Here is a 22,764-nt window from a genome sequence, read left to right as displayed (position 1 = left end):
AGTGCCTGGTGGATTCGAACTGCCGACCTTTTTGGTTAGCAGCCATAGCTCTTAATCACTATGCTACCAAGGTTTCCATAAGAACACAAGACATGCTTGTAGACTGTCTTAGTTACCTAGTGCTGCTATAAACAGAAATACCACAAGTGAATGGCTTTAACAAACAAATTTATTCTCATAGTCTAGAAGGCTAGAAGTATGAATTCCGGTTGCCATCTCCAGAGGAAGGCTCTCTCTCTCTGTTGACTCTAGAGGAAGGTCTTTGTCATCAATCTTCCCCTAGTCTAGGAGCTTCTCAGTGCAAGGATTCCAAGTCCAAAGGACATATGTTCCTGGCTCTTCTTGCTTGGTGGTGATGAGGTTTCCCTGTCTCTCTGCTCACTTCTTTCTTTTATATCTCAAAAGAGATTGACTCAAGATACAACCTAATCTTGTAGATTGAGTCCTACCTCATTAACATAACTGCCTCTAATCCTGCCTCATTAACATCATAGAGGTAGAATTTACAACACATAGGAAAACCACATCAGGTGACAAAATGGTGAACAGTCACACAATACTGGGAATCATGGCCTAGTCAAGTTGACACACATTTTTGGGAGACACAATTCAATCCCTAATAAAAACTAACCTAAAAAATGCAAGGAAGACTTTCTGGAAGAAATGATCTCTAATTAAACAAATGAATAAACAAAATACAAGTATTGGTTTTTATCTTCTGTGTATAAACATAATAAGTGTTCATGCTATAAAAGTATAAAAGAGGAAAATAAAAATTATCCCATAATTCCATAATCTATTAACTTTTTAGTGTCAGTAGTAAACTTTTCATTGTTTAGTCTGTTTTCTACTGACATTTTTCAGTATATGATAGATGTAGATGGGTAGTATACATTTGAAATCATTCCCTATATACAAAAAAAAAAAACCACTGCGACCCTATACACAGTTGTATATATTTTAATATAATCTTATAACATCATTTTTCTAAATTATTAAAAGCACTTTTCCAAACAATATTTTGTGACAACTTATAACCCATTGTGTGGTTATGGCATTATTTACTTAGGTTCTTTTCCATTTATTCTAATATAAAAAAATGTTACAGTAAGCACTTTTGTGGATAGATATTATACATTTTTTTTTTAATCAAAGCTTTGAGACATTTTATTATAAAAAATTGGGCTCATATACATAAACTAATGTGGTCTTTAAAATTCATCATACATTTACTTCCATTTTTAGCTTGACTCGACTCAACAGAATGGGTTTCGGTTCCACTAAATCTTTAACTCCATTAATTTTGACTGCTCCGTAGGGAGGCCCTCCCTTGTTTGAGTGATTTAAGAGCAAAATTCATTGATGAACATCTCTTACCTTTCCTTTATTGGCAGTAGGGCTTATACCCAGTATTAATGCTGCTTCCCATTTTGTCATTTTTGGTTCAAACCTACCTCTGTAATACCCACCACTGAAGGCAGATTTTGAAAAACTTGTTTTACTTGAGGTTCCAGATGCTTCATGGCTTGTAAAACGTACATACCTGCAAATCCTTTAGCAGCAGTGGTCAGTCCAACTGCTACCACTGGACTGGCCATGGCTCCAACTCAGCTGCCGTGCCTCCACTGGGAGCACAGTTCGTCCCAGCCCAGAGGCTGCAGCCACCTACCCCACGCCTCTGTGGAACAGCGATATGGCCACCATTGGTAGTATGAACTGCCCAAGCACCAGCACCCCAATCTGATGTTATACATTTTTTTTTTTTTCTTTAAGATAGATTTCTAGATGTGGAATTACTAGGTTAAAGTGTATAAATACTTTAAGGCTCACATTTTTTTTTACAGTCATAAAGAGACAGAATCTAAAAGACTAGAAGAGATACTATCAACTGTATCTGACGAGGAAGAAAAGTTTCACTCACTTGGCATGTTAGAATCTTCTAGCGTTCTCAAGTTTTCTACAGCCCTTCAGTTCTCTAAAAAATATCTGCAAAAGCACATATTAGAAGAATACAAACTCATTTCTTCTAAAATTCTGTCAGAACTTGGGAAGATGTTGCAGAAATATGCTGAGTATAACATGACCCTCCCTGTGGGAATTGTCAATCTTATAAATTATAACTGGGAAGACCTTACCGAAGGGGCTTATAATAAGAACTATGAGTCCAAAGATCTAATGTTGAAGCAAGACAAAGCCTTGCAAAGAGATTCAAAGTCTGTGACTGTAGTTGACTCAAAAGGCTACAAAATCACTAGCTATTCAAGAGAAGAATGTCATAAGGAAAATCATCTGGCTATAGCAGAAAAAGAAAGTGTTGCATTGAGTAAATCTCTGGAAAAATTATGTAAGTAGAAGTTCATGGTAGGTTTATAAATAGTGTGCTAGGATTAAAACAATAAATAAAAAACAAATCAGTGAGACACCGGTAGAACTTTGTGCTATTGATATGTGATTCATGTTAATCATTTTAACAAGTAATTAGTAAATGTCAGAAGAAAGACATAAGAATTTATAGCTCTTTCAAGTAAATAAAGCATCTTTTAGGCTTTTACTAGATTCCATGTGATAGGAAGCCTGTGCCTCAGGATATCCTACAAAATCTCCTAGATAACAAGGTCCAACAGAAACATAATGTGAGCCACTTAAGTAACCTTTTTATTTTAAGATAATTGTAGATTCACATGCAAGAAATTGTAGATTCACATGTAAGAAATAACACAAACAGATCCCATGTACCCTTTACCCATTTTCCTCCAATAGCATCACCTCACAGAATTATAGTACAATAATACCACAACCAGGATATTGACAATGAAACAGCCAAGATTCAAAGTATTCAAAACTCCATACATTTTGCTTTCTTTTTAAAATTTCCCTGTCTGCTTTCCTTTTATACAGCTTTTAAAACAGATTTTTTTTTTTCTCTGCGGGAAGAATTTATTCCACTTAATAAATTAATGACGTTTCTTCTTTTAGATTTACATTTTAGTGTAAAGCTTAATAATGGCACAGAGGTGAGCTTATGTCCTGGTTGTCTGTTCACCAGTAACAGTCTCCTGACTGTAACCCAAATGCTAAAAGAAGAAATGAAAATAAAATGTGAATGGTTTTTTAGTAGTTCTCATGTAGAAGGGCAATTCTTAAAACAAAAGCATAAATGAAACAGTCTTTCAGTAAGCCAAGAAATGATGTAGAGGAGTTCTCGGTTTAAAAAGCTTATTATTCCCAGAGCAAATGGTGAAAATATTTCTTAAGTTATTATTGGTGTTTATGGAAAACTTTGTTGATTCCCTGGGTAGAAGGTTAAAATATTGACAGTTGGATTTTCTGTTGATGATGGTCTAACGAAATGCTCTTCTTCCTGGTCCCCTCTTCTCTTCCTTCTCCTTTTTCCTAGGCTTTGTCAACCAGCACCACTGCTTCCATGGGAGCAGTTTACCTGTTGTCATCCACTTCTCACTGACATCTAAGGCCTGTTTAGAAAATGGTAAGATTACCACCTGAATCAGGGCCGACACTCATAAGCAACAAGAGTGAGAGTCCTTTCCATTCCATGAATTTGAAACCTTTCTCCCAGCTATCCTATTACTCTAATCTCAGGCAGAGCCAGACATTTAAGTTCAGGGATTCCAAGTCAGAGTTTCAAAGGCATTCCCTTCTTTCCCACCCTGTACCCTGGAAGTCTTTTCTTCCTGAACCCCGCTTTGGTGACAATGCACTTGTGCCCTTAGAAGAGTGACCATTGGCACTTTCATCACAAAAACAAACAACCCTGGACCAAGAGCCAAGACTTCTGTTTTGAGAGGCAAAAATTAGTTCTTAAATTGCTAAATGTTGTAAGGGAGACCTCCCAAGGAAGATGATGGTTGCATTAATATAGAAAAAATACTGTCTATCCCTGATTGAGGTTTTAAAGGGTATAAAAATATGGCTGTTAGGAAAAGGGAACCGTGGCATATATGCCTGGCATACTAACTGCTGTGTAGCCCAAGGGGTGAGTAGGAAGTGGGGTTGATTGTATGGTTCTCATGGATTTGCTTTTACATAGTTTTTTCCATCCTAAACTTAACAACCATCATTTCAACATATTACCTTAAAAATCATTTATAAGGCTCTATTTTGGGGGAATGTGCTTAGTAGTCAAGGGTCCCTTCTCCAACACCTCATCCTCAACACACCCTTCTGAATTTGATCTATTGAGGGATCAGAATTTGGGATGGGACAGGTATTGAGGAAATAGACTTAAGTATATATACCAAGGGGGGAGCCTGGTGGCACAGTGGTTAAGCACTCAGCTGCTAATCAAATGATCAGTGGTTCAAACCCACCAGCCGACCTGCAGGAGGAAGGTGTGGCAGTCTGCTTCCATGAAGATTACAGCCTTGAAAATGCTATGGGACAGTTCTACTCTGTCCTATAGGATCACTGTGAGTCAGAATCGACTCAATGGCAGTGGGGTATATACTGAGGAAGTCTGATGGGTATGACAGAACAGCAGGTAGGAGTAAAGTAAATCATAAGGCATCTAAAGAGTTTGGCATAGAATTGTCCAGGCATACAAATAGGTGGGTAAAGTCACATGACAGGAAGTCTCTGAGCAGGCTATCTAATGGCAAACAGAGGGTCAGACTACTAGGCAGTCTCTGAGCAAGGAGCAACGTCTTGGTCGTTGAGGGGTAAGACTTAAATCCCATGATGCGAGGCTGGGAACAATTAAGATATTACCCAGTCTTAAGGAAACTGGGGTGGAACTTGTTCAGTTCTTCTACTCTAAGGTTAGGATGGCTCTCAAGATCCAGTGGGGATGACTTTGAATGTGGTTATATTAGTCAGGACTCTATTGGTGGTAAGTGACCCAACTCACACTAGTTTAAGCAATAAGAGAATTATCTGCCCATGTACTGGGCCGGCTAGCGGGGAGTTGGCGGGATTTTAAGGAACCCTGGTGGCACAGTGGTTAAGTGCTTGGCTGCTAACCAAAACGTTGGTAGTTTGAACCCACCCAGTGGCTCTGTGGGAGAAAGACCTGGCAATCTGCCCCTGTATAGATTACAGCCTAGAAAACCCTATGGGGCAGTTCTCCTCTGTCACATGGGGTTGCTATGAGTCAAAAATCAACTTGACAGCACTCAACAATAACAACACTGGTGGTGCAGTAGCTCACAATATTAAAGGAAGAACTTCAAGAACAGGGCCCAGGCAGGATGTGGGACTCAACACTGTAGGAACTCTTCTGCTGTGTCCATCTCTGCTTGGCTGTACTCTGTAGTCAGGCTCTCTCCACACAGTGGAGAAGATGGCCACTGCCATCCCTAGATTCACATACTCCCTGATGAGAAAGAAAGTGCTTCTTTTCTTCAAATGCCCTGTGTCAAACCCAGGTAATTATAGATTAGCTCTTTTGAGTCATGTGTTTGCTTACTATATGGACGAATCATGGTTGCCTGGGAGATGGAGTACTGTGATTGATCAAACCAGGGTCATTGGCTATCCCTATGGGCTTAGGTGACAAGGAAATATAATCGTCAGCCCACCTTAAGCCACATGGTATGAGGATGAGGTGATATTCTAAAGGAAGGGAAGTTAGATAGTTCCATATTTTTGGAAGAGCAGGTAAAGGCTGTCCTTTAGTTATGGCTGGGTAGTGCATGGGGTTGCCGTAAGTCAGGGGCCAACTCAATGGCAGCTAACAACAATAGAGTGGGGAATGGTGGGGAAGAAAAAAATAGAGGTGAGCCAGATGCTGTAAACCAAAGTTTTGCCTGGAGATTTAGCTAAAATGAAGAGCTCTTGGCTAAGGCAAAAGGCCTGGAGATAGAGTAAAGAATACGCACATTCTTGGCACGATTAATGTTTCATATCCTCTTTCCCTCTTTCATTTACTTTCCTATTTTTTTCTGAATCTGAGTTACTAGTTTATTGAATGAACGAACTAGACTCAATGGAATGAAATAAATAATACAGATTTTTTTCCCTTTCTCTGTGTTCACGGCAAGGGTAGACATTCTACAAGGGAACAGTGTAAGAGCTGAGAGGGGCCTTAAGGATCATCTCATCCAGTTCTCTCATGAGAGAAGTGAGAAAACTGAAGCCCAGAGAGTTTGAGCACCAAAGCTGGTTAATGGGAGTCAGGAGTAGAGCTCTAGTTTACCGACTACTGACAAAATGTAGTTTCTGGTAGACAGGATTCTGTCCCTAGACTGGAGAATGCCAGAAGAATCTGATCCGTTAGATCTACATGGTGTGTACGGATTCTTGAAAGGCCTCAAATACTCCAGGTGCCATCATAGAGGTTTAATTCCATTAGCCTAAAGCTTTGATCCCATTTAGGTGAAAATCCCCCTGGGGAAGAGGGATTAAGCTGGTAACTATTTATACTGTAATATGAATGAATTTTGGTCCCTTTTGAAGTAGGTTTTGGTAGACTGATGGCTGGGCAGAATTTAACCAGTGAGTATCGGCTTGGTGTAAATTTTGAAATGTCTCTCTTGTGTTCAATATATATATATTTTTTTCTTTTTTAAGGTTGGATCTTTCCAAGTCCATTCTCAAAATCGGAAGCTCTGAAATGGAAGACAGTCCTCAGTAGTGCCGTAAAGAAACTACAAGTAGCCATAATTCAAATGTAGGGGTCCTCTGCAGTCTTTAGAGTTGTATACTTTCATGAGGCATGTGAGGAGCCTCATGGCACAGTAGTTAAAGCTCTTGGCTGCTAACCGAAAGGTCGGCAGTTCAAGCCTGCCAGCCGTTCCGTGGGAAAACAGTGTGGCAGTATCCTTCTATGAAGATTTACAGCCTCAGAAGCTCTATCAGGCAGCTCTACTTTGTGCTATAGGGTAGCTGTGAATTGGAATCAACTTGACTGGCAGTGGGGTTTTTGGGTATGAGGCATGTGATATGGTGGGTATACAAGAAGAAATGCAGAGCTTATATGGCCCTGGACAAGCCTATCACCATGCCTACTACATTTATAATATGGAAAAAAATACACTTAAACACATAAACAGGAATGCACACAGAAACCCTTTTTTTCCTGGTAATTCATGGAAGGTTCACTATATGGTATAAGACTTACCAGCCAATCAGCATTTTTAGGTGACTGAAAACAAACAAACCTGTTGCCCTCAAGTCAATTCCAACTCATGGCGACCCTACAGAACAAAGTAGAACTATCCCATAGGGTTTCCAAGGAGTGGCTAGTAGATTCAAACTAAAACCTTTTGATTAACAACCTGAACGCTTAACCACTGTGCCACCAGGGCTCCCTCAGGTGAGTAAAAAAAAACAAAAAACTAAATCCATTGCCTTTGAGCCGACTCCAATTCATAGCGACCCTGTAGGACAGTAGAACTTCCAAGGAGTGCCTGGCAGATTCAAACTGCAGACCCTTTGGTTACTAGCCATGGCACTGAGCCACTATGCCACCAGGGTTTCCATCAGGTGACTAGTACAGGGTTATTTGTGAAAACAGGGTGGGAAGGAGGGAGGGAAGAGAAGGGTAAGTCAAGGAAACAGAAGCCAGCTGTAGGCAAAGCACTGTCCTGAGTAAACAAAACTAGTCCCTGCCTTTACAGACCTGTCATGGGGTGGGGAGGGCGGCAAACATTTATGCATGACAAGGCTTGGGAGAAAATGTCTCAGCAAGTTCACAACCAATAGAGAACAAATCAAACAATTAGGAAATGATAATAACAGCAGCATTGGCAGAATAGCTGTTGTGTGCTAGACAGTGGACCTGACACTTCACCTGTATTACCTATACTCCTCACAGCCACCCTATGAGGGAGATACAGTTATCATCCCCATTTCACAGGTGAGGAAACTTATGTTCCACGAAGTGTGGTAATGTTCATAGTTCTGTAGCTAGAGAATGGCAGAGCCAGGGATCATTAGTCTGTCAGACTTCAAAGTCCACCTGCTTCCCACCATGCCTTGTTTCTACTCCAGTTCCTTGCCTGTCCTCTGGTGTGAAAATAACCACCTATTGCATTTGGAGGTGTTTACATGCTCATTAATTAAAATTTTCAAAAATTCACAGAAGTGTAAGAAAGGAACTATAATTATATAATCTTTTCACTAAGAGAATACCATTTTTAACATTTTGTCATATTTCCTTCCAGCCTTTTTTCTAATATCCATACACACAGTTGTTGTTAGGTGCTGTCGAATGGGCTGTGACTCATAGCAACCCTATGTACAGCAGAACCAAACACTGCCCAATCCTGTGCCATCCTCATGATCGTTGTTAACGCTTGAGCCCGTTGTTACAGCCACTGTATCAATCCATCTTGTTGAGCGTCTTCCCCTCTTTGACTAGTCCTCTACTTTACCAAGCATGATGTCCTTCTGTAGAGACTGGTCACTCCTAATAACATGCCCAAATATGTGAGACAAAGTCTTGCCATCCTTGCTACTAAGCATTCTGGCTCTTACACACATAGTATAAATACATATTTTGTACTAGAGTAAGACCTGTGTAAGCCAGAGTCTGTTTAAGGCAGAAACCTGTCAGAGAAGGAAAACTCAAATGTTTTCCACTAAAATGAGCAAGAGAAAATTGGTAAGACTGCACCCTGTCAAAGGTGGAAAACTTGCAAGACATGGAAAAACAAGGCAGTCCCACTGAGTTCCAGCTCTCACAGTGTCCACTGTATGTATACATGTATATAATCTTTTGAATACCATTTTTATCCTGCTTTTTCATTTCACTTTTCATTATAAGCATTTTCCCATGCCATTACATTCTTTTTTTTTTTATTAACTTTTATTAAGCTTCAAGTGAACGTTTACAAATCCAATCAGTCTGTCACATATAAGTTTACATACATCTCACTCCCTACTCCCACTTGCTCTCCCCTTTTTGAGTCAGCCCTTTCAGTCTCTCCTTTCGTGACAATTTTGCCGGCTTCTCTCTCTCTCTATCCTCCCATCCCCCCTCCAGACAAGAGTTGCCAACACAATCTCAAGGGTCCACCTGATATAATTAGCTCACTCTTCATCAGCGTCTCTCTCCCACCCACTGACCAGTCCCTTTCATGTCTGATGAGTTGTCTTCGGGGATGGTTCCTGTCCTGTGCCAACAGAAGGTCTGGGGACCATGGCCGCCGGGATTCCTCTAGTCTCAGACCATTAAGTTTGGTCTTTTTATGAGAATTTGGGGTCTGTATCCCACTGATCTCCTGGTCCCTCAGGGGTCCTCTGCTGTGCTCCCTGTCAGGGCAGTCATCGATTGTGGCCGGGCACCAACTAGTTCTTCTGGTCTCAGGATGATTTAGGTCTCTGGTTCATGTGGCCCTTTCTGTCTCTTGGGCTCTTAGTTGTCGTGTGGCCTTGGTGTTCTTCATTTTCCTTTGCTCCAGGTGGGTTGAGACCAATTGATGCATCTTAGATGGCCACTTGTTAGCATTTAAGACCCCAGACGCCACATTTCAAAGTGGGATGCAGAATGATTTCATAATAGAATTATTTTGCCAATTGACTTAGAAGTCCCCGCAAACCATGTTCCCCAGACCCCTGCCCTTGCTCCGCTGACCTTTGAAGCCTTCATTTTATCCCGGAAACTTCTTTGCTTTTGGTCCAGTCCAATTGAGCTGACCTTCCATGTATTGAGTGTTGTCTTTCCGTTCACCTAAAGCAGTTCTTATCTACTAATTAATCAATAAAAAACCCTCTCGCACCCTCCCTCCCCCCCCCCTCGTAACCACAAAAGTATGTGTTCTTCTCAGGTTTACTATTTCTCAAGATCTTATAATAGTGGTCTTATACAATATTACATTCTTAAGAAATAAGATTTTGAATAGCTGCTTTAAATTTCTTTCCATGGATGTTCCATGATTTTTTTGAGCCATTCTCCATTATTTATCATTTACATTCATTCCAATTTTTCTCTATTTCTTGTCCCTTCGATTCCTTCTGAAGGTGATTCCTAGAAATGGAGCCACTGGGTGAAGGCATGTGAAAATTTTTAAGATTCTAAAGATATACTGTCAAATTGCTTTCCATAAAAACTATGCCAGCTAACCCTTCATAGCAGTGGGCCCATCTGAACGTTTTTAGCACTGGGTATTATTATTTTGATTGTTCAACTTTGCCAAATTGATAGGCAAAAAATAACTCTTGTTAAGTGTCTGTTTCTTTGCTAACTGGGGAGGTTGAACTTTTTGAGTATTTCTTGACCTTTTAAAAATTTCTTCTGTGAACTGGGTGTTCTTAATCTCCACGTGTTTTTTGTTTTGTTTTTTCATATGAGTGTTAGTGACTTTCTTACCTATTCGTCTGAGTTTTTTTATGTATTAAGGATATTGATCTTTTGTTATTTGTGATAAATGTTTATTCCTCCAATTTATTGTTTGCTTTTTAATTTCAGGCTTAAGACATGGATGTTTTGACTTTTATTATTGTACAACTGTCAGTGTTTTAAGATTTTTTTTCCATTGTTTTTATAACTGGAAAAATCCTTATTCTCAGGTTAGATATACTTACCCTATTTTTTTTTTTCTTTTTTCTACATTTAACTGGAAATTTTGTTGTGCGTGGTAGAAGGCATTGAGAATCTAGCTTTATTGCCCCCACTCCAATGATTATGGTAACCAGTTGCCATCCAGGCAGTTCTGACTCATGGTGACCTGTGCTCCATACTATGATCCATAGGGTGTTCAATGCCGATTTTTCAGAAACAGATCTCCAGACCTTTCTTTCGAGGTATCTCTGGGTGAACTCAAATTCCCAACCCTTCAGTTAGCAGCCAAGCACGTTAATCATTTGCACCACCCAGGGACTCGTAATAATAATGACAGCTAAAATTTGTTGAGCGCCTGTTTTGTATAAGGCACTATGTAAAGCACTTTACATTCCTCAGTGAGTTCCTTGCTGTTTTTATGCCAGGGTCAGAAAGCTAATAAATGACAGCTGCAGCAGAAGCTTAGATGTGTCTGATACCAAAGCCTGTACATTTAACCACACACTCTATTATTTCTCTGGTGCCATTTATTAAATACACCTGCCAGTATTCACTGATTTGGGTTCTCAGCTTAAACATATCTTCGTTCTTTTATACATCAGGATCGGCTTTTGAGCTATGTATTCTGTTCCATTGATCTGCCTACTAAGTCTTCATCTGTTTTAATTATTCAGGTTATGTAAATGAGAGAGGCAATCAGAGTGTGGTAGTTAAGAAAGACGCCTTGGAGCCCAACTGTGATTGGGTTAAAATCCCAGTGCCATCCATTCATGTGACCTTGGAAAAATCATTTAATTTCCTCATGCCTCACATTCCTTATCTGCAAAATGGGGAGCGTAACCATAGCTACGAGTAAGCTTTCAATAAGTGCTAGTTATTACTATTACTATTTGGTACAGCAAATCACCTCCTGTTGCTCTTTCTACATAAAAGCATCTTAGCCAGCTTCACCAATTTATTTTTCTAGGTAATCTTAGAATCAGTTTTTCAAGTTTAAAAAGGCCTCACAGTGATGTGGAGCAGGCAAAGCATATTTTAATGACAAGAAAACCAAATGTGGAATGACAACACCAGTTCATTAGTAAATGGGCATGAGATCTTGTGCAAGTCACTTGGACTCCCTGAACCTCAGTTTCGTCAGTCATTTAGGGATAAAAACATGTCCTCTACTTACCACAGCAGGTTGTCTTGAAGCTTAAGAGAACGAAATATATGTACACATGCCTTGTAGACACTAAAACACAAAGCAAGTAGAAGGCATTTTTAACAATAACCCAACACCATCAGAGGTGGTTTCTTTGAAAGAAGTGAGCTTAGAACCAAGAAGAAGTGGTTTGGCAGAGAAAAATGGAGAATTTAGCTGGCACACAGACAAGGATGAGTAAAGTGTTATTATACATGACTCATAGTGATAAACTGTGTCAAGGGAGTGATTTTCTAACAATGAGAATCGTACAAATTGCTAGAATTTTAGTTCCCACAGGATCTTTCATATACAGAACTCAAGCTTTAACAAGAGCACATGTACAGTCATGCGTCGCTTAATGTCCATGATAGGTTCTGTGAAATAGGACCTTATGCGAACACCTGGGTCTGCAGGGGTAGGGCTCCCAGGCACGAGGGCCTGGGTGCTGCTGTGTGGTGGGTGGCCCAGCAGCTCCCACTGTGGACTCCTCAGGTAAGCACTGGGTTGGGTCATGGCAGAGAGGCTCCAGGCAGAGGCCGGGGCAGCACAGGAGCAGACTCCACAACCTGGCGCCCCTGCCGCGGCCAGGCCCCACGATAGCTGCCAACCTTGGATGTTCAAGAGCAGGATCTCGGACCCAGTCCTCCCAGTGGCAGGGATGCCTTTTCCCTCGGGTGGGGCATCAGCAGGGCGAGCTCTATGCTCAGTCAGGCTGTGAGCATCACCCCCTCCAGGGTGCACGCCGACCAAGGACTATATGAGTCAGATGTTGCCTGAATGGACATTATGTGGTGCATGACTGTAATTTTAAAATATGTAGTACAAAGCATTTTTGCAAGAAAAGTGTCCAAATCCTTGCATCCTCTGGTAGTTGGGGTTAGAAACACCACGGAGATTAATGCTTGTTGGATGAAACCTGACTTTAGTCATATCTGAACTTTCCGTATCTTTACCCTACCAGATTCTCACCACGTTTGCTCTACACAGAACAACGTGGAAGTTTAATATCAAGTCAGACACAGGAAATGAAGGGCAGGGAAAAAGGTTCTTATCTAACCCTGTGAAAGGTCCACACTGGCATGGACCTGGGGATATGTTATAGAAAGCCTGGTCTAATGAAAGTCGTGAACCTTCCTATCCCAGACCAGGTCAAAAGGTACTCCTTACAGCAGATAAAATTCCTCAAACTGTGAAAACCTAGACCTTTTTTTCTTGGCCTGATTCAGATCCCTGGGCTATAGCTGGTGAAGCTCTGGTCCTCTGATTTTAATCATATTCACTGTTAAAACATGGTGGCTCAGGAGGAGTGCCAGTCTTGGAACCCCAGGCTTCTAACCCTGAAACTGCCATTTCCTAGTTGCATGTTCAGGGATAAAAGGCTCAATGTGGCATGAAGGTTTAAAACCTGGGCTTTGGAGTCCACACCATTCTCAGGCTTCCAGTGGCCAACCATGGAATTTGGGGCACTTACTCAGTTTCTTAAAGCCTTACTTTCCTCATGTAAAATGGAGATCCTAATAGAATCTACCTCATAGGTTTGTTGAAAGCATTAAATAAAATAATGCAGTTAAATAACTTAGCACAATCTGGGGGATATAAAAAACACTCAATAAACAGTAACTGGAAACCCTGGTGGCGTAGTGGTTAAGTGCTACGGCTGCTAACCTAAAGGTTGGCAGTTCAGATCTGCCAGGCGCTCCTTGGAAACTCTACGGGGCAGTTCTCCTCTGTCCTGTAGTGTCGCTGTGAGTTGGAATCGATGGCAACGGGTTTGGCTTTTGGAAACAGTAACTTATTTAGCAATTATTGCTTCCCTTTCTGTACTTTGACTTCCTTATCTGCAAAATGGAACTAGATATTCTCCAAGCATCTTTTAGCTCTTATATTCAATGAACACCTGATTATATTGAATTTAGCTCACTGTGAGATCCTTAAGTCAGTTTGGGTTGAGGTATAGTTCTCTTTCTATTCCAGCCTCTGTTAGAGAGTGGTCCAGATAATCAAGGGCTGGGACAATTGTGTAACTAACGCCTGACTTGGAGAAGGACTGTTCTTTCAGTCCTGACGAAGACTTTTCCTTGGAATGACCAGCCACCTGAAACTTGAAAGAAATCCTGCTTTGCAATTATTAGGGCTCCTTTGTTGAAGAATCACCTTGGTGATGATTACCACCTCTCAGGCAAGATGGAGAGCATTGCCACTGCTGCTGCCAACACCTCGAGAAAAGGCAGTCTTTGGTGGCATGGGAGGCTGATTGGTCTTTACACAGTGACTGAAAGGCTCTTTGTCTAGGGTCTTGTTAAAGGGGTTAGAAAAGGAATAGTAGGGAACTTCCCTGAATTAATAACTGCCTGCTCTGAGGCTTTGATTAATGTGGCGTTTATGTAATGTAAGAGATTCTCCATTGGAGGTTTTTCACTAGAGCTTTTGAATCTTAATTTTGGGCCTGTTGGTAAGAAGGGGGAGCATGCCTTTTTTCTCCCAGTGATTATAGGTATTTACACTTTAGAGGCATACTTAGCTTTCTTTTAAGAATAATCTGAAAGGTCCATTTGTGGCAAGGCATAGAAAAATACAATCATGTCTAGGCATTGAATGAAAGGGCTGAGGTGTGGGCTTGAAGAATGGTAATTAGACTCAGTTTCTGGTTGGGTTTATGACTGCATTGTTAACCTGACATTCTTCCAGCTTTTGATGTTTATAAATGCGGGCATGCATGTGTGGTGGTATGGGGAAGAGTGGCAATCTATAAAGGATTTGCTTTTGTCCTTGTGTTCTAAAAATTCTGCCCACTCGCCTTATTTTTGACAGTGGGATAAATTTTCATGAGAATATGAGAAAGGAAGGAGGAAGAGGCAGGAGGAGGGAAGCAAGAGAAAGAGGCACAGGGGGAGGAAAGAAAAAGCAGTTGTTTTAATTGAGCATGTCTGTTTTCCAGCTACTGAGTGGCAGGTTTGGCCCTTGCCCACTGTCCTGGCTCTGAATCCTTCTCTGCAGGACCACGTCTATGAAAAGGGTGAATGACCAATGCCAATTGCCAGAGAATCCCACCCCCCAGAGCCCCTTCATCAACAATAGTGTGGCTATTATACCTCTCCCTCCTTTCATTAAATAATCAGTTACATTATTTTCAATTACACTCTAAATCCTTTTTTAATCTTTTCAGAATAGCTCTTCGCATTTCCCATGGGCTGCACCCAACCAATAAATTCACACATCCACTCACAACCCAATTCTCTTAGACACTTCAAGACCCTTCTTGAGATATGTCAGCTCAAATCTAGGAATTTTTACAATTGCCTCTTAAAATGAAAAACCTTGGGGACTCTTATTTGAATCTGCTGTGAATCTGAAAGGACTTGCAGAGGGCCACTTTAGAAATTCTTTCACATGGTTGCTGAGATTTGGTTTTGCTTTTTGTTGTTCATTTCAGCCCCACGCTATGCTCAAGTTAGAAATACTCAAACGGCTGACTCTGCTGTGAAACGGCGACTCCTAATTAGAGTCCTGGCACTTCCAATTACTTTTTTTTTTTTTTAATAATTTTTATTGTGCTTTAAGTGAAAGTTTACAAATCAAGTGAGTCTGTCACATATAAGCTTATATACACCTTACTCCACACTTACTCTCCCCCTAATGAGTCAGTCCGCTCCCTCCTTCCAGTCTCTCCTTTCATGACGATTTCGCCAGCTTCTAACCATCTCTACCCTCCCATCTCCCCTCCAGACAGGAGATGCCAACACAGTCTCAAGTGTCCACCTGATACAAGTAGCTCACTCCTCATCAGCATCTCTCTCCAACCCATTGTCCAGTCCCTTCCATGTCTGATGAGTTGTCTTCGGGAATAGTTCCTGTCCTGGGCCAACAGAAGGTTTGGGGACCATGACCGCCAGGATTCCTCTAGTCTTAGTCAGACTATTAAGTCTGGTCTTTTTTATGAGAATTTGGGGTCTGCATCCCACTGTTCTCCTGCTCCCTCAGGGGTTCTCCATTGTGCTGCTTCTCAGGGCAGTCATCGGTTGTGGCCGGGCACCATCTAGTTCTGGTCTCAGGATGATGTAAGTCTCTAGTTCATGTGGCCCGTTCTGTCTCTTGGGCTCATAGTTATCGTGTGACCTTGGTGTTCTTCATTCTCCTTTGATCCAGGTGGGTTGAGACCAGTCGATGCATCTTAGATGGCCGCTTGTTAGCATTTAAGACCCCAGACGCCACACCTCAAAGTGGGATGCAGAATGTTTTCATAATAGAATTATTTTGCCAATTGACTTAGAAGTCCCCTTAAACCATAGTCCCCAAACCCCCACCCTTGCTCCACTGACCTTCGAAGCATTCAGTTTATCCTGGAAACTGCTTTTGGTCCAGTCCAGTTGAGCTGACCATCCATGTATTGAGTATTGTCCTTCCCTTCACCTAAAGTAGTCCTTATCTACTAACTAATCAGTAAATAACCCTCTCCCACCCTCCCTCCCTCCCACCCTCGTAACCACAGAAGTATGTGTTCTGCTCAGTTTATACTCTCTCCAGATCTTATAATAGTGGTCTTATACAATATTTGTCCTTTTGCCTCTAACTAATTTCACTCAGCATAATGCCTTCCAGGTTCCTTCATGTTATGAAATGTTTCACAGATTTCGTCACTGTTCTTTATCAATGCGTAGTATTCCATTGTGTGAATATACCATAATTTATTTACCCATTCATCCGTTGATGGACACCTTGGTTGCTTCCAGCTTTTTGCTATTGTAAACAGAGCTGCAATAAACATGGGTGTGCATATATCTGTTCGTGTAAAGGCTCTTATTTCTCTAGGGTATATTCCGAGGAGTGGGATTTCTGGGTTGTATGGTAGTTCTATTTCTAACTTTTTAAGAAAACGCCAGATAGATTTCCAAAGTGGTTGTACCATTTTACATTCCCACCAGCAGTGTATAAGAGTTCCAATCTCTCCACAGCCTCTCCAACATTTATTATTTGGTGTTTTTTGGATTAATGCCAGCCTCGTTGGAGTGAGATGGAATCTCTTCATAGTTTTAATTTGGATTTCTCTAATGGCTAATGATCGAGAGCATTTTCTCATGTGTCTGTTAGCTGCCTAAATATCTTCTTTAGTGAAGTGTGTGTTCATATCCTTTGCCCACTTTTTGATTGGGTTGTTTGTCTTTTTGTGGTTAAGTTTTAACAGAATCATGTAGATTTTAGAGATCAGGTGCTGGTCAGAGATGTCATAGCTGAAAAATTTTTCCCAGTCTGTAGGTGGTCTTTTTACTCTTTTGGTGAAGTCTTTAGATGAGCATAGGTGTTTGATTTTTAGGAGCTCCCAGTTATCTGGTTTCTCTTCGTCATTTTTGGTAATGTTTTGTATTCTGTTTATGCCTTGTATTAGGGCTCGTAACGTTGTCCCTATTTTTTCTTCCATGATCTTTATCGTTTTTATGTTTAGGTCTTTGATCCACTTGGAGTTAGTTTTTGTGCATGGTGTGAGGTATGGATCCTGTTTCATTTTTTTGCAAATGGATATCCAGTTATGCCAGCACCATTTGTTAAAAAGACTATCTTTTCCCCAATTAACTGCCACTGGGTCTTTGTCAAATATCAGCTGCTCATATGTGGATGGATTTATATCTCGGTTCTCAATTCTGTTCCACTGGTCTATGTGCCTGTTGTTGTACCAGTACCAGGCTGTTTTGACTACTGTGGCTGTATAATAGGTTCTGAAATCAGGTAGAGTGAGGCCTCCCACTTTCTTCTTCTTTTTCAGTAATGCTTTGCTTATCCGAGGCTTCTTTCCGTTCCATATGAAGTTGGTGATTTGTTTGTCTATCACATTAAAAAATGACATTGGAATTTGGATCAGAAGTGCATTGTATGTATAGATGGCTTTTGGTAGAATAGACGTTTTTCCTATGTTAAGTCTTCCTACCCATGAGCAAGGTATGTTTTTCCACTTAAGTATGTCCTTTTGAATTTATTGTAGTAGTGCTTTGTAGTTTTCTTTGTATAGGTCTTTTACATCTTTGGTAAGATTTATTCCTAAGTATTTTATCTTCTTGGGGGCTACTGTGAATAGTATTGATTTGGTTATTTCCTCTTCGATGTTCTTTTTGTTGATGTAGAGGAATCCAAGTGATTTTTGTATGTTTATCTTATAACCTGAGACTCTGCCAAACTCTTCTATTAGTTTCCGTAGTTTTCTGGAGGATTCCTTAGGGTTTTCTGTGTATAAGATCATGTCATCTGCAAATAGAGATAATTTTACTTCCTCCTTGCCAATCCGGATGCCCTTTATTTCTTTGTCTAGCCTAATTGTTCTGGCTAGGACTTCCAACACGATGTTGAATAAGAGCGGTGATAAAGGGCATCCTTGTCTGGTTCCCGTTCTCAAGGGAAATGCTTTCAGGCTCTCTCCATTTAGAATGATGTTGGCTGTTGGAAAAAAAAATTTTTTTTTTTTTTTTTATAGATGCCCTTTATTATGTTGAGGAATTTTCCTTCAATTCCTATTTTGCTGAGAGTTTTTATCATGAATGGGTGTTGGACTTTGTCAAATGCCTTTTCTGCATCAATTGATAAGATCATGTGGTTTTTGTCTTTTGTTTTATTTATATGGTGGATTACATTAATGGTTTTTCTAATATTAAACCAGCCGCATACCTGGTATAAATCCCACTTGGTCGTGGTGGATTATTTTTTTGATATGTTGTTGAATTCTATTGGCTAGAATTTTGTTGAGGATTTTTGCATCCATGTTCATGAGAGATATAGGTCTGTAATTTTCTTTTTTTGTGGTGTCTTTTTTACCTGGTTTTGGTATCAGGGATATGGTGGCTTCATAGAATGAGTTAGGTAGTATTCCATCATTTTCTATGCTTTGAAATACCTTTAGTAGTAGTGTTGTTAAATCTTCTCTTAGAGTTTGGTAGAACTCTGCAGTGAAGCCCTCCGGGCCAGGGCTTTTTTTTGTTGGGAGTTTTTTGATTACCTTTTCAATCTCTTTTTTTGTTATGGGTCTATTTAGTTGTTGTACTTCTGATTGTGTTAGTTTAGGTAGGTAGTGTTTTTCTAGAAATTCATCCATTTCTTCTAGGTTTGCAAATTTGTTAGAGTACAATTTTTCTTAATAATCTGATATGATTCTTCTAATTTCAGTTGGGTCAGTTGTGATGTGGCCCATCTCGTTTCTTATTTGGGTTATTTGTTTCCTTTCCTGTATTTCTTTAGTCAGTCTGGCCAATGGTTTATCAATTTTGTTAATTTTTTCAAAGAACCAGCTTTTGGCTTTGTTAATTCTTTCAGTTGTTTTTCTGTTGTCTAATTCATTTAATTCAGCTCTAATTTTTATTATTTGTTTTCTTCTGGTGCCTGATGGATTCTTTTGTTGCTCGCTTTCTATTTGTTCAAGTTGTAGGGACAGTTCTCTGATTTTGGCTCTTTCTTCTTTTTGTATACGTGCATTTATCAATATAAATTGACCTCTGAGCACTGCTTTTGCTGTGTCCCAGAGGTTTTGATAGGAAGTGTTTTCATTCTCGTTGCATTCTGTGAATTTCTTTATTCTTCCTTGATGTCTTCTATAACCCAGTCTTTTTTGAGCAGGGTATAGTTCAGTTTCCAATATTGGATTTATTTTCCCTAATTTTTCTGTTATTGATTTCCACTTTTATGGCCTTATGATCTGAGAAGATGCTTTGTAATATTTTGATGTTTTGGATTCTGCAAAGTTTTGTTTTATGACCTAATATGTGGTCTATTCTACAGAATGATCCATGTGCACTAGGAAAAAAAGTATACTTTGCAGCTGTTGGGTGGAGTGTTCTGTATAAGTCAATGAGGTCAAGTTGGTTGATTGTAGCAATTAGGTCTTCTGTGTCTCTATTGAGCTTCTTACTGGAAGTCCTGTCCTTCTCCAAAAGTGGCGTGTTGAAGTCTCCTACTATAATTGTGGAGGTGTCTATCTCACTTTTCAGTTCTGTTAAAGTTGTTTTATGTATCTTGCAGCCCTGTCATTGGTTGCATAAATATTTAATATGGTTATATCTTCCTGGTCTGTTGTCCCTTTAATCATTATGTAGTGTCCTTCTTTATCCTTTGTGGTGGATTTAACTTTAAAGACTATTTTGTCAGAAATTAATATTGCTACTCCTGCTCTTTTTTGCCTGTTGTTTGCTTGATATATTTTTTTCCGTCCTTTGAGTTTTAGTTTGTTTGTGTCTTTAAGTCTAAGGTGTGTCTCTTGTAGGCAGCATATAGACGGATCGTGTTTCTTTATCCAGTCTGAGACTTTTTATTGGTGCATTCAGTCCATTTACCTTCAGCGTAATTATAGATAAGTATATGTTTAGTGCTGTCATTTTGATGCCTTTTTTGTGTGTGTTGTTGACAATTTCATTTTTCCACTTACTTCTTTGTGTTGAGATGTTTTGCTTTGTAAATTGTATATTCCTTAAAAAAAAATTTTTTTTTAATTTTTTTTTTTTCTTTTTCATAGTAGCTGAATTTATGTTTGCTGAGTTATGTTTTTCTTGGTTTTTATTTTGAGTTATGGAGTTGTTATACCTCTTTGTGGTTACCTTAATATTTACCCCTATTTGTCTAAGTAAAAACCTAACTTGTATTGTCCTTTATCGCCTTGTTTCCCTCTCCATATGGCAGTTCTATGCCTCCTGTATTTAGTCTCTCTTTTTGATTATTGTGATCTTTTACATATTGACTTCAATGATTCCCTGTTTTGAGCATGTTTTTCTTTTTAGATTGTCATGTATGTGATCGATTCACTTGTTTTTCCGAGTTTTTGTTGCAAGAGTGATCCGAGGTAGCTTCTACCTAGTCAGCCATCTTGGCCCCACCTCCCCAATTACTCTTTAAGTGTTGCTCACAGATCTGCCCAATTCCATCCCCACATCCTGTCTTAATAAACAAAAAGCCCAGCAGCCCACCTTTGATAGCTGGAACCATGGAGTAGAGGCAAGCCAGCCAGTCCATGCAGACATTAAACAGGCAGTGTTGGTCTCCAAGAGGGCTAAGGATGTCTTCTTAGTATATGACCAATGCTTTGCCAGCCTGATTCCTGATGCATATTGCTAACAGCCACCGCATGGCATGCTTGGGTATGTCAGTGACTGTGTACACACGTGTGCCTGTGTGTGCGTGTTTGTGTTTGTGTGCATGCACAGGATTTGGGGGCAGGAAGCTGGGCAAGAACTGGGAAGGTCTACTTCTCTGGCTGATCCTCAGATACAGAGTCTTGGTAGGTCTGTATTTTATACTGTGCCCACAGCTTCTATACTGCCTGGCACTAGGGGTGTGGGAAGCAGTGCCATGGAGTGGAGAGAGTAGACTAGTGAGCTTGGAATTGGTATGTATGCCATTGAATCCTTGCTTTACCATGTTAACCCTGGGCCTTCTCTTTAGAATGGGGATACGTAGCACCTTTCTCACAAGATTAGGAGTTTTGCCTGTGGAAACAGTGAATATTTGTAAATGATGAAATGAATGTTCTAAGAGACTACCCTACCTTCATATCAGGGTCTCAGCCTGAAACCTAGAAACTAGATAGCTTCATATTCTCTTACTCTTTCCCTTTCCCACCTTGCTATTAATGAACATGTGTATGTTCCCAACTAAATTATAACTAACAACTGGTATTTATACATTGCATAGTAAATGCTAGGAGTGGTGCTCAGAGGTTCACGTGCATTAATCAGATAATGCTTACATTTTTACAAGGTAATGTTATCCCCATTTTACCGATGAAGAAACCAAGGCTCAGGAGAGTTTAGTAATTTGCCTAAGTTCTACAGTTAGAAAGTAGCAGAGCCAGTGTCTAAGTCAGATCTCACGCAAAGCCTATGCCAATCCTGATGCTAATGGGATGACGGGCTGCTTACTAATCATTACGTTTCCTACAGCCTCTGGTACAGTACTTCACACACAATAAGTGCTCAATAATTGTTTTAAAATGATAAGCACTCAATAAGCACCTGACTAAGGATTCATAGTGAATCTGTTTCAAAATAATGGTTCTGATTTAAAGGAAGCCTGTTAGATCGGTGAGGGCATCCCTGGGTGTTACAAATGGTGAAGCTATCAACTACTAACCAAAAGTTGATGGTTCGCATCTACCTAGAGGAAATCCTGGCAAGCTGCTTCCAAAATATCAGCCGTTAAAAACCCTGTGGAGTACAGTTCTACTCTGACACACATGGGGTCACCGTGAGTTGGAGTCTACTCAACTGGCAACTGTTTTTGTTTTTTTTATTATTTTTTATTAGATTGGTGGAGGTGAGGCTACAGAGGCCTCAATCATTGGCTCTCTTCCAGATGTTGGTAAGACCAAAAAATTATCCATATCATGAATTCTTTTCTTTTGAACAGAAAAGAGGAAGAAGCCAAGCTAAAAAAAGAGGGATTCACCAAACAACTTATCCTCCGCCACTATAACGACCCCAAAGATGAGCCAGAGGTGGGCAAGGATGGCCACATGACCCAGTGTTTCTGGTTTGAGCTGCTGAAGGGGAAGCCTCAGATGCCACAGATCAAAAAGGATGACCCTATGATGAAAAAATTTCATTATGCTTTGGTGGACGGTTCTTCTCTGACCTAATATCCTTGTGAAATTCCCAAGGGGAAAGGAAGATGGAGGAGGCAGGGTGCGATGGAAGGGAATGACAGGTAGGGCGTTTCCATTTCGGCAAAGGATCCAGGAAGTACTGGGAGAATCTGATGACTTGAGTTTATTCAATCCCTTTTTCCATATCCTTTCACTCTGGACAGGAGAAGTCAACTCGGGGAAAAGGGTTGGGGCAAGATTGCCAGTTTTACATATCTAATGTCTATTTGAGGAAACCTTTGGTTGTAGCTGATAATGTAACGTACCTAAGGGCCCATGTGTTTCTGAGAAAATGAGTTCTTGATTCATTTTCCTGATTATTAGAACGACTGGGGATTTAGCATCCACAGAACCTAGCTAAGGGAGAAGGATTTTGTATTAAGTTCCTAAATGTCCAAAATGAAAAAGTCTCAAGAGTCCAACACAGTCAGTGCTGTAGAAGTGATTACAGATAGATTTTATGAGATTGTTCACATACCTATAGTTGTACCTCAGCCTTCCTTTGGCCCGGGT

General features: G+C 40.3%; 1 protein-coding gene and 1 pseudogene across 2 annotated transcripts; one reads left to right on the top strand and one right to left on the bottom strand.

The window, feature by feature from the left end:
* Nucleotides 1-1,221: 1,221 nt before the first annotated feature.
* LOC126076474 (mitochondrial import inner membrane translocase subunit TIM14-like) lies at nucleotides 1,222-1,598 on the bottom strand (annotated as a pseudogene).
* A 298-nt stretch (nucleotides 1,599-1,896) lies between these two features.
* Nucleotides 1,897-22,249, top strand: LOC126075892 (uncharacterized). Of its 2 annotated transcripts, XM_049884111.1 has the most exons (4): nucleotides 1,897-2,344; nucleotides 3,398-3,487; nucleotides 6,526-6,625; nucleotides 22,017-22,249. In XM_049884111.1, the coding sequence occupies exons 1-4, from the start codon at nucleotides 1,927-1,929 to the stop codon at nucleotides 22,243-22,245; spliced, it is 837 nt and encodes a 278-aa protein (XP_049740068.1). In that variant the 5' UTR covers nucleotides 1,897-1,926; the 3' UTR covers nucleotides 22,246-22,249. The 2 variants fall into 2 exon arrangements, 1 of the variants encoding a protein (XP_049740068.1); XR_007517313.1 differs by lacking the exons at nucleotides 1,897-2,344; nucleotides 6,526-6,625 and having other exon boundaries at nucleotides 3,279-3,487.
* Nucleotides 22,250-22,764: the final 515 nt, after the last annotated feature.

The sequence above is a fragment of the Elephas maximus genome, chromosome 4 (assembly GCF_024166365.1).
Source record: "Elephas maximus indicus isolate mEleMax1 chromosome 4, mEleMax1 primary haplotype, whole genome shotgun sequence".
Lineage (NCBI taxonomy): Eukaryota > Metazoa > Chordata > Mammalia > Proboscidea > Elephantidae > Elephas > Elephas maximus.
Note: the sequence above shows the minus strand (reverse complement) of the source record. Positions and strands in the feature narration are given on the sequence as shown.